Source organism: Eptatretus burgeri, chromosome 9 (assembly GCF_056783735.1).
Source record: "Eptatretus burgeri isolate ZD-2024b chromosome 9, Ebu_testis_v1, whole genome shotgun sequence".
Classification (NCBI taxonomy): domain Eukaryota; kingdom Metazoa; phylum Chordata; class Myxini; order Myxiniformes; family Myxinidae; genus Eptatretus; species Eptatretus burgeri.
The window spans coordinates 84,135,209-84,147,708 of record NC_140969.1 but is presented as its reverse complement, the minus strand read 5'-3'; the positions used below and the strand labels follow the sequence as shown (position 1 = coordinate 84,147,708).

The window sequence follows — 12,500 nt, the reverse complement described above, 5'->3', positions numbered from 1 at the left end:
TTGTTGAAATGAAAAAATCTTTTGGTGTCTACATATGTATTTATTTGGTTCACAGTGGATCAAAACAAATAAAGCTGAAAAAATTACTTGGCTTATTCCACACAGAAATCCTAAAATGGCCTGGACAATATTATTGGCACCTTTTTTGAAGTTGTTGGAAATAATTAGATTTCAAGCAGGTAATTCTCCTTTTACTTTGGAATTGAACTCATCTTTGGTGAGTTACAGGTGCCTGCAATATAGAAATCACTCATTCAATCAGTTTAAATGGAGAAAATGAGTCATTATGCTGTTTTGTGTCACTGCGTGTACTGCAATGAGCAGTGAGAAAAGAATGAAAACTAGAGAATTGTCTGAGGAGGTTAGACACAAGATTGTAGCTAAGCTTGGACAATCTCAATGCTACAATTCCATCTCCAGAGACCTTCATATTCCTGTGTCCACCGTACGCAATGTCATCAGGAAGTTTAAGGCCCATGGCACTGGAGCCAATCTTCTTGGACGTGGCCGCAAGAGAAAACTTGATGAAAGATTGCAACGAAGGATTGTTTGGTGCAGAAAGCACCTCGATCAACTGCCAAACAGATTCAAGCTGACTTTCAGACACAAAGTACGATAGTTTCAACTCTCACAATGCGTCGCCAACTCTGAAAGGGGGTTCTATGGTCGGAGACCCAGGAGGACCCCACTGCTGAGAGAGGAGACATAAGAAAGCCTGACTGGAGTTTGCCAAAACACCTGAACAAGCCAAAATCCTAATGGGAGAATGTTCTGTGGACAGATGAGAACAAATTGGAGCTTTTTGGTCAAGCACATCATCTCTATGTTTACACAAAACAAAATGAAGCCTTTAAAGAAAAGAACACCTTCCCTACAGTTAAACATGGAGGAGGTTCAGTGATGTTTTGGGGTTGTTATGCTGTCTCTGGCACTGGGTGCCTTGAATGTGTGCATGGCATCATGAAATCAGGAGATTACCAAAGCATTTTTGAGCACAATGTTCAACCCAGTGTCAGAAAGCTGGGTCACCGTCGAAGGTCATGGGTCTTGCAGCAGGACAATGACCCCAACACACTTCAAAAAGCACCCAGAAATTGTTCAAGACAAAATGCTGGACTGTTCTGAAGTGGCCAGCAATGAGTCCAGATCGAAACCCCATTGAACACCTGTGGGTAGATCTGAAAACAGCAGTTGGGAGAGGGCACCCTTCAAATCTGGGAGAACTGGAGCAGTTTGCACAAGAAGAGTGGGCCAAACTGCCAGTAGAGAGGTGTAGGAAGTGCTTGACTCAACAACAGAGGTTGATGATCTGTGAGAACTGTGCCTGTCAGGAGTATTGTGGGAGTGAAGAGGGTAGATAATAGGAGGATGGATGAACTGAGGGAGGAGATTGGTAAAAATCCAGCTGAAGTGGGTGAGTCACGTGGTACGGATGGAGAAAGAGCATGGCAAAGGGAGCTGATAGGTTGAGGGAACAAGGTACGAGGAAATGGGGTAGACCATGGCTGAGATGGGAAGATTGTGTGAGGAGTGATATCAATAAGGTGGGGGTGGTTGGAGAGTGGAGAGAGTTGGAGGAAATGGAGGGGTATAGTGGGCAAGGTCTGGCAGAGGCTTGGCACTGTTGGCCCTCACCCATTATAAGAGGAAGGGAAGAGAAGGAAGACTCAGAATAAAAGCAATAAATCCATCGTTGTTTTACACTTGGTTCCTTCGGAAAAATGATAAAAGCTGCAGGTGTGACTGCGATTGGTGATTACAATCTGGAATGAAACACTCTACCATCTTCACAAAGGTATGGTGGCCATATTCAATGAGATTGTCAAACCAGACCATGTTATCATGCCAATGTGATGTTATCACTTGCTCTATTGCGGTTGGATTATATTAGCCCCTGTTGGATGTGGTCCGAAACAGGGGCTTATGGATTGGGTCTCGTCCGTCCACTGCCATATTTCGGACACGTATGGATAGATTTTTGTTCAAATTTGGCACAAGTGCAGGACATGATGGCATGCACTGGCACCTAACTTTATTTTGCGATCTGATCAAAGAGGGCTGACTGGTAGACTGGCTGACATTTTAGTTGTTTAAAAAAGTAAAAAAATACCGGTATTGAACACGTCCTCAACCATGCCTCGGACATGCGTTTTTTTGATCTTGTTAAAATTGCACACAGATGAAGAATGGTAGATTACAAATACATGGTGGTGGTTTTTTTTTATTTTTTTTCGAGATCATATCCAAGATGGCCAACTGGTGGCCATTTTGTTGCTTAAACTTGTCCCAAACCATTTCTTGAACATGCATGGTCCGATTTTGTTCAAAACTTGGCACAAGCGCAGTACATGATGGCATACATGTGGATCTCACTTTATTTTGGGATCTGATCAAAGATGGCTGACTGGTTGGCTGGTGGCCATTTTAGTTAAATAAACAAAACAAAAAAATATCCCCATATTGAACACGTCCTTAACCATTTCTTGGATATGCATTATTCCAATTTTGTTAAATGTTATACTGTTTGTGTAATTCAGTATGTTTCCCCCAAAATATATAAACATTGAATCCCTTCTGTGTGAAATTTGCATTCCCAATCGAAAACATCATACATGTTAGGTGACCAACTATCTTAAACAATATAACTAGCTACATGATGCACCATTAATACTCATGACCAAATAATCCAATCGTATGCAATCTTTCATATCACATGACCACTCAAGTCAGTTGCACATACACATAATCTTGTAAATATGGGCTCGCCCAGGGCCACCAAGAGCCAGAATGGGCCCCAGGGCAATACAAAGGGTCGTGCCCCTTTCAATTTTTATTTTTATTTTAAACAACCTGTACAGAAGGTTTCCATATTTTCGTCGTCAAACGCATTCAGTGTTTTATGGAAATTGGGATGTTATTTACTTCTTCCTACATGCAGATTTGTTTAACACACTTCATCTGGATGGGGTGTGGCTGATACTGCTGTGTTCATTTATGTCATTACCATTATTGCGATTATGTAACTTGTTTCCACAGGAGTTTATTTTACGAAGGAGGGTGTAACTGTCCATGTCACTGACATGCCGAGGAATCACCCTGAGTGGCTTGGGGGGGGGGGGCGGGGGAGGGACACAAAATACAGCTGTCCCTGATGTTTTATCATCACAAACAATTATGTGAAACAAAAAATGGAAGCAATAATTCCTGGCCCCGGAGTAGTTACCCCCCCGGCGCCCCTGGGTAGCCCTTTAACTCTATACAGCAAGATTAGTAAAACCATGGGAGCGATGACATTTTGTCTTTCTCCTTTTTATTATTACTAGTGCAGGCCCATACGTGCCTGTACGTGCGTGGCCATACGTGTGCGGCCGTACGTGCAAAAAAAAGAAAAAAAAGGGAAGAATTGTGATGTCACTCGTGATGTCATAGCACCGTGTCCTGTCATTGGTTTGGTAAATAAATGGCCATAACTTGGGAACCACTTGTCCCATACGTGCGTGCCCATACGTGTGTGGCCTGCCAAGTGAGCAGTTCGTTCTTCATCCGTTTCAGCTGCATGACGCCTTGCCTCACTTTCAGTGTTGTCTGCTAAGTGAGCAGTTCGTTCTTCATCTGTTTCAGCTGCACGACGCCTTGTCACCCGAGTAGCGTCACGTGTCAAGCGAGCAGCTCGTGCTTCATCAGATTCCATTGCTCGTGCACGACGCGCAGCTTCGTTCCTTCGCTCTCATAAACGACGACTGGATTGGGGCATTGTTTCAATTAGATCGGACCAACCGTATCATAAATGGCCATAACTTGGGAAACACTTGGGAAACAGCTGAAACGGATGAAGAAGAACGATATCAAACCTTGAAAAGGCACACACTCCGGTCCCCAGCGTCAATTGTTATGTCATAGCAAACGAAGAAGAAGAAGAATTGTGACGTCAATTGTGATACGTGCAAAAAAAAAACAAAAAAAAATTGTGATGTCAATCGTGATGTCATAGCTCCGTGTCCTGTCATTGGTTTGGTAAATAAATGGTCATAACTTGGGAACCACTTGTCCGATTAATATCAAACCTTGAAAAGTCACATCCACAGGGCTCCAGCAATATACCTGACAAGTTTCAATGAGATCGGACCAGTGGTTGTCGAGAAACGGCGGTCGCAGACACACAGACAGACGCACACACACACACAGATTGCTGGAATTATAGATAGATTATTTTTAAAAAACAAGTGGTGCCAGGCACAACAAATCACACCCATTTAAGGCAAAAAGTTATTTTGGGGATCAAATTTAAATTTGATACATCCTTAACCTGAATGTTGATTATAAGGAATATTTTAGTCTTAGTTTGAAGTCAATTAAACCATTTTTGACAAAGTTATGAGCGAAAAACGATTTTGAGCTTTTCGTGACCTGACCTTGACCTTTGACCTAATTGGACCCAAAAGTTAATGGGGTCGTCCGAGGTTCATTACCCACCTGTGGATACAATTTGACAGTGTTTGAGCCGGCTGTTTCCCATAAGTTGTATTTTCGTAACCCTGTTTTAGTTTTAATGGAAAATTTGTAATTTTGACCGATGACCATGACCCCCAAAACTTCGGACCCTACCGATCTTCACAAATATGCATTTTCACTCTAGGAATGGGTAGGATTATAAGTGACAAATAGAATAAGGCTCACTATAAGCTTAGTTTGAAGTAAATCAGATCATTTTTGACGAAGTTATGAGCGATAAACAATTTTGATCTTTTCGTGACCTTGACCTTTGATCCAATTGGACCCAAAAGTTAATGGGGTCGTCCAAGGTTCATTGCCCACCTGTGGATTAAATTTGATAGTGTTTGCTGAAGCCGTTTTGCCATAAAGTTTCTAACAGACAGACAAATAAACCAACGTCACCCGCAGGGTGACCCGTATCTTGCCAAAAGGTGACCACGTGTGACTTCTTTAAGGTCACACTGAGGTGAACAGAGCTGCTATCCACCAGGAGCGACTCCTTGAGGAATATCTGCCGTTCTACAAAGTAACCATGAAAAATATGCGTTTGCCTCATAACGTCACCAAATGACGTCATAATGTGTCAAGCTTGACATATCTAGAAAGCACTCATCGAGGTGTTCAATTTGAGGTACTACACGATATGGTTCCTTAAACTTGAAAATTTGACCTTGGGGTCAAATATGTTTGACCTCAGGCGCTAACCATGAAGGTCAAGGCCATTCGCCACCAAAAATTAATCAGCTGAGCGCCAGACCATGAACTATATTCCCATGAAGTTTGAAAACTATCCGATCAAAATTACTCAAAAAATAAGGGTTTCGTCGACTCCCCTGATTTGCGACAAAGTGACCTTGACCTTTGACCTTGACCTTCAAAATTTTATGCGCTGAAAGGGACCTCTATAGGCCTCTGATAGGCGAAGTTACAAAAATTTCCAATGATAACTGTGCTCTGCAGAATTTTTTATTCGTGATTACAGACAAACAAAAAAAAAACATACAAGCTGACTAACATGTCAAAACGAAGTTTTTGCAAGATAAGATAACAAGCAGTCATAGACTGGTACTTACGAAATCGTCAACTTGACCTCTGACCTTGTCTAATAAAAGCTGTCTCGAGAGAAGGTAGCGACACAAACCAGAAGTTTTTATGATGATTCTGTACCAAACCATCAAAAATCGAATGTTTGACCTCACTGTGACCTTGACCTTTGACCGATTTTGACCAAAATCTAATCAGCACGAGCCATCACCCTCCTGAATCACGTGGTGTAATTTGACATTGGTAGCTTCTTCCGTTATCGAGTTATCGTGCCTACAAACAAACAGAGGACGGAAGCGATCAATATACTTACGAAATCTAAAGATTTCTAAAGATTTCTAAAGATCTAAAAGAATCTAAAGATTTCTAAAGATCTAAAGATTTCGTAAGTAACAAACCGGACGATTACAATTATCCTACCCCCCGGAGGGGGGTAGGATAATAAATAAAAATTTTGTTCTGGTACGGGCTCAATACCCAAGAGAGAATGTTGCTTCCTTCCGTTGGAAGCATTGTAATTGATTCAGCCATTATTGTGCTTGGCTGGATGACATTTATCAACAATTTGCGGATGAACAATTCAGTGATTTTGCCATCTCTCGATCTGGTCGTTTAGTGATGTATTCTGCTGTCTTTTCATTCTTGTTAGTTGTGAAAATATCCAGGAATAAAAGGTATAACTTTTTAAAGGCTTATCACTTCAATAGTAGTTTTTAGCTCGCCTGTTTGAAGAACAGAGAGCTATAGCGATACCCCCGGTGTGAGCATCAGTGTGAGCGTGAAAATGTTAAAGTTTTTGGTGCAAGTTTTTTTTTCCTTTCTAATGTTTTTATCTACCACACTTTTTTATATGTATTATGTGATACCGGTCGTCCGTCTGTCTGTCTGTCTGTCTGTCTGTCTGTCCATCCATCCATCCGTCTGTTCCTGTCTGCACTCTAACTACCAAAGTTTTCAACTTTCACGTTTCATATTTGGTACATAGGTACAGACTGTGGAGACAGTGTGTCACGACATACGTTCGTCATCTAAAGTGGTTGCCATGGCAATCAGGATGCTGTTTTCCATCCGTTCCTGTCTGCACTCTAACTCCCAAAGTTTTCAACTTTCACATTTCATATTTGGTACATAGGTACAGACTGTGGAGACGGTGTGTCGTGACATACGTTCGTCATCGAAAGTGGTTGCCATGGCAACCAGGATGCTGTTTTCCATCCGTTCCTGTCCGCACTCTAACTCCCAACACTACATATTACTTTTTCTTTTAGATGCATTTCTCATGGCAAGGCAAGTACCATAAAATTCGGACCATTGAGCGCATCGTTATATAAGCCGCATCCCCTAAATTTAAAAAAAATCTGGAATTTAAACACATACAAGCCACACTGGTTTATAAGCCTCAAATATTGCACAAAAAAACCAAGCGCAAAAACGTCCGAAAATTGGCCACAAAAAGTGATCGATCTTGCTTTGAGTCTAATCTGAACAGTAGAAACACCCCAACCATCCACTGTATGTGTGTTAACCCAGTCTTCAAGTTCGTCTTCCAGTTCGGGCCATCGGCATTTCCTACCTCGGAAAGCCTTTGTTGACTTTTTGCAGCGAGAAAGTTTGCCCCTCTGTGAGTTTTGAATTCCTCATGTGGACCTCTTGTTTTATTTACTGATTACAATATACAAATACATATATTGCTTTAAAATTATTTGGATCAGACGACTGCAATGCTTTATAAAAAATATTATTAGACTAGTCTTTTAAAAACGAAAAACGATAAATGTATGAACAGGCGAGCATTGGGTGGCTTTTGACACCACTCTGGTTACAGTTTCATTTTGTACACATTTGAATAGGTGGCCATTCCCTCTCCCCCCCCCCCCCCCCGATTCATCCCAACATGTGGAATACTACTGTACTCCATGGTAATAGGCTAATGCTATCTGTCTGTCTGCCCCACCCTTAAACGTGGAAATGCTCTGAGGAGAAAAAAAAATCAAGTAAAAGTTGCTTCATATTAATCCAAAAATTCCCCAAAATATTTCTTTGTGCCGATGACCTGACCCTGGGTACTACCGACATGAATGCGAAATTTGGTGGAGATTGGCCAGCCCTGCTTTTTCCTCCACCACCGAAGGTGGATGGAGGTTATGTTTTTTATCTTGCCAAAACGAAGTTTTTGCAAGATATGTTAGTCAGCTTGTATGTTTTATTTATTTATTTATTTATTTATTTTGTCTGTAATCACGTATCGATCACTCTGCAGAGCACAGTTATCATTGGAAATTTTTGTAACTTCGCATATCAGAGTCCTATAGAGGTCCCTTTCAGCGCATAAAATTTTGAAGGTCAAGGTCAAAGGTCAAGGTCACTTTATCCAAATCAGGGGAGTCGACGAAACCCTTATTTTTTGAGTAATTTTGTCTTCAAACTTCATGGGAATATAGTTCATGGTCTGGCGCTCAGCTGATTAATTTTTGGTGGCGATCGGCCTTGACCTTCATGGTTGGCGCTGGAGGTCAAAAGTTTTTGACCCAAAGGTCAAATTTTGAAATCTTAGATACCATATCGAGTAATACCTCATATGAAAGCGCTTGATAAGTGCTTTCCAGATCTGTCAAAAGTTTGACGCTATGACGTCATGACGAAAAAACGGATTTTTCATGAAAATTTTATTTCCTCACTTCTCATCAAAATCTCTTGATATTTCATGTACAACGGTCCTGGAGAGATACCATTAACCGTACGAAAATATAAAGGTCAAGGTCACAAAAAGGTCTTAAAGGTCGACGAAACCCTAATTTTTTGAGTAACTTTAATCGAATAAATAAGTCACTCATGTTCACATTTTGGCAAGATACTGGTCACCCTGGGGGTGACATTGTTTTTTTTTTTTTTTTTTTTTTTGTATACCTTGTCCAGGCTCGTATGAGAGCTAACACAACGCACAGCAAGGAGGCATGAGACAAGAGGGGTGGGAGTGGGAGGGACAAAACAGTGGGGAACAGACACATTAGGAGATCTGTGGAAGGGAGAGGGATGGGACGGGAAACATGGGGAGGAGAAGATCGACATTGCAGGGACTTTCAGGAAGAAAAGCAGGGGAATTGAAGGAAGTGGGCTTGGGTGGATTATCGGGGGTAGAAAAGATCGAGGATTTGGATGAGGGATGATAAGAGGTGGTGGTGAACAGCTGTTTTGAAAGCCTGGAGGGAAGAATGGTAAAGAATAGAGTGAGGGAGTTTATTCCAAAGGCGGGAAAAAAGAGGAATGAAAGAGTGAAGGTGAGCAGTGATTCGTGATTTTGGTATTTTTACCAGAAGGGGGTTCTTGGCGGACCTTGAGTGCCCTGTGGAAATGTGGTGGAGACAAATCGCAGAGAGAGCAGGCGGGGGAGGGCAAGGCTGGAGAGGAGACTGTAGAAGACGGAAAGACCACCGACCAACCTGCGGTGATTGAGTTAGAGACCCAAAGACTCAGCTTCATTGCGGGAGATGCCGATGATCCTAAATGCCCTGGTTTCGACAGCGTGAAGCCGAGAAAGGTGGGAGGCAGGAGCACCCGCCCAAAGGGGAGAGCAGTACTCCATCAGGCTACGGACAAAAGCTTTGCAAGTGGTCAGGAGCTCAAGAGGGCCGAGAACATAAATATTCTCACCCTTATGTCCATTTGTCTGTCTGTCCATGAGCAGGATATCTCAAAAAGTTGTGGACTGATTCGGACGAATCTTGGTGGACAGTTTGGGTGTGTGGCAAGGAAGAATTGATTGGATTTTGGTGAAGAGCTGAATCTGGATACGAGAATGTGTTAATTTTTTTGATAGTGATTATTTACTATTGAGAGGTGGGTCCAAAAACGATGTACTTTACAGCATGATATTTCAAAAAGTTGTGGACGAGTTGTGACAACTTGGTGGAGAGGTTGGTTAGGTGACAAGAACAAGCTGATGTGATTTTGGTGAAGATCCGGATCCAGATCCGGCCTCTCGGTGGATACAAAATGTAAACTGTTCAGCCTGTTGGAGGTATTCACTCAACCGAGTGTCGTTCTAGCTTTTTATGATTTTCAGATATACATGCATGCATGCATACATGCATACATACATACCAACAGCGAATTGCCTTACTTGGATTAGGATTTGTGGTGTTTATTTGTGGGTACTGTCATATCTGGTCTGTGCTTAGTTGTATGACTTTTCTTATGTTTTCTTTATTTATTTGTTTATTGTATACCTTATCGAGGCTCGTATGAGAGCTAACACATAACGCACAGCAAGGGGGGCATGAGACAAGCGGGGCGGGAGTGGGAAGGACAAAACGGTGGGGAACCGAGACAGAAGATCTATGGAAGGAAGAGGGATGGGGTGGGGAACATGGGGTATACAAGATGGACATTACAGGGATTTTCAGGAAGGGAATTTGAAGGAGGTGGGTTTGGGGTGGATTAACGGGGGTATAAAAGATCGAGGATTTGGGTGGTGGTGAACAGGTGTTTTGAAGGCCTGGAGGGCCTTCCTGTATCTGATGTTCCTGTATTTCTCATGCGATACGATGTTTCGTGATTGCAATTTAATATACTAGTACTGTATTTATATTTGTCATCACGTTCTTCATTTGCCCAAATATTTTATGTAGCATGATTAATAATTTGTTTTGAGCCAGAATTCTCCAATTCTTATGTCTGTCTCGCTCTTCTGACAACATTTGCAAACCCTTTAATATTTCTGCTTTTCTATGACTCCATGACTCCAAAGGAAGCTTTTTCTTGCACCTGAAAGGTTGAAGGATCACATATACGAAGTAGTTTTATATGATAATGTATATTTTTGGTGAACAGCTTTACATTCTATTCATTGACATGAAGTGAATGCTGGTTCTTTCATATTTAAACTGATTAACATTGTGTGTCCATGTGCCATTCCCATTTCTTTCATCAGGTGTTCTTGCCATTGCATAACCCAGCGATGATAGCCAAGCCTCCAATTTCACAAGCACCGATTCGAGCTCCAATATCCGTTCCCTCCGTTCATCCCAATGAGCTGACAAATCAAGCTACAACTGTGTTCGTTGGGAACATTTCGGAAAAGGCATCTGAGGCCCTTATTGGTCTCCTGCTTGCTGTACGTTGAATAGATTTTTTTTTCTTTCTTTTTCTTACAATATTCTCAAAATTGACTCCAAGATTTATATCAATCCAGAAAACCTTGTGTACTGTACTTGCCAAAATAGAACAAAACGGATGCATGATTCTGTGAATTTATTTCCAAGCTATATGTATGTATGGATGAACATGCATAAAGATTTACAAACAAATTTGGCAATTAATAACTGGTGTGTGCCCGTACGTGCGTGGCCGTATGTGCAAAAAAAAACAAAAACCTTTCAAACCGCGTGCCAGAAACAACCACACAGGCCGTTCCTTCGCTCTCGCGTGCCCGTACGTGAGTGGCCGTACGTGCAAAAAAAACAAAAAAAAACTTTCAAACAACCACACAGTCCGTTCCTTCACTCTCGTAAACGACGACTGCATTAGGGCATTGTGTTTATCTATAAATGCGCATAAGAAATCGAGAAATTATTAGAATACAGCAAGTCATCACTATCCGGAAGTCCGTACATTGTAACCCGTAATGGGGAACGCGGCTGAGGATCTCTTCCCCAACAGCCACGCCTTCGCAGCAATGTGTCCTGTCATTGGTAACTAAATGGCGCCCTTCCCCCATCGGCCATGCCTATGCAACAACGTGTTCTGTCATTGGTTTGGTAAATAAATGGCCATAACTTGGGAAGCACTTGTCCGATTAATATCAAACCTTGAAAAGGCACATACTCAGATCCCCAGCAATATACCTGGCAAGTTTCAATTAGATCGGACCAGTGGTTGGCGAGAAACAGCAGTCACAGACAGACAGACAGACACACAAAGATTGCTAGAATTATAGATAGATGACAATGTTTCTAAATGAGACCATACATGTTAAAGATATCCATTATGTCGACTTGTGTGTGATTGTTGGGTTTGATCACTTCACCTTGCATACATGGTAAAGTAAGCACTTGTAGAGATGTGATTGCAGTCGGATTCACATTTCCTTTGTTCAGTTCAGGTGTTTGCTATGTTTAAGCAAAAATGGCAAGATTTCAATTCTTATCCGAGTTGCTTAAAACTTGAGCATTAACTTTTTGGTACTCTCCCTTCCTCAAGAGTGGAGAGTACTTCACTACATGGTGAAACCACTAAAATAAAATAAAAATTCGTTAAAAAAAAGAAAACTTAAACAAAGTGATCGTAGTGTGTGTGTGTGTGTGTGTGTGTGTGTGTGTGTGTGTGTGTGTGTGTGTGTGTGTGTGTGTGTGTGTTTTTTTTGCGGATTCGTGGTTTGAGGTACGTTACGAGGGGAAGCCCTCGGGAACCTTCCGAATGCCCGGTCCTGTGTTCCTACTTTCCGTGGAAAACTCTGCGGTCTGGCGGGTTGCTAAGCACCCACGAACATCAATCAACTTCATCAACTCTAACAGGTTTATCCCTCCAACTCTGTTTACCCGAAGAGACTTAATTAACTGAGTCTCACGCCCTCAGCGCACACTCGGATTACTGCCGAGTGATACATTGAGTGTAAGCTGGCTAACAAGAGCAAATCACGTGGGCACAACTTCCTAGCTAACGATACATGCAGATTATGATGGACCAATGGAGGAAAGGACAACCGAAACAGATTTTAAAGAACAACCAACAATTCATTTATTTACGCACGCACGTGCGCGCATTCAATCATTGAACACATATTTACAGGTAAAAGGCACAGAAGAGCAGATTTACCCGAACACGTATTCCCCTGAGACAAACTTATTAGACAAGGCGTATGGCCATCGTTCAATCTGGGGAAAAAGAGACAAGAAGATTTGAGGAGGAAGAAAAGAACGGAGTGTGGGATCGCCGACTTCTCTCACCTCACACAACCTGGTGTC

General features: G+C 42.0%; 1 protein-coding gene across 1 annotated transcript in view; it reads left to right on the top strand.

The window, feature by feature from the left end:
* LOC147020486 (RNA-binding protein 25-like) overlaps positions 1-12,500 on the top strand; it is a 146,633-nt gene that overhangs the window by 57,892 nt on the left and 76,241 nt on the right. Inside the window, exon 4 of the mRNA XM_085895857.1 lies at positions 10,469-10,651. Within this exon, the coding sequence (XP_085751983.1) occupies positions 10,469-10,651 (183 nt within the window). The remainder of the gene's footprint in view (positions 1-10,468; positions 10,652-12,500) is intronic.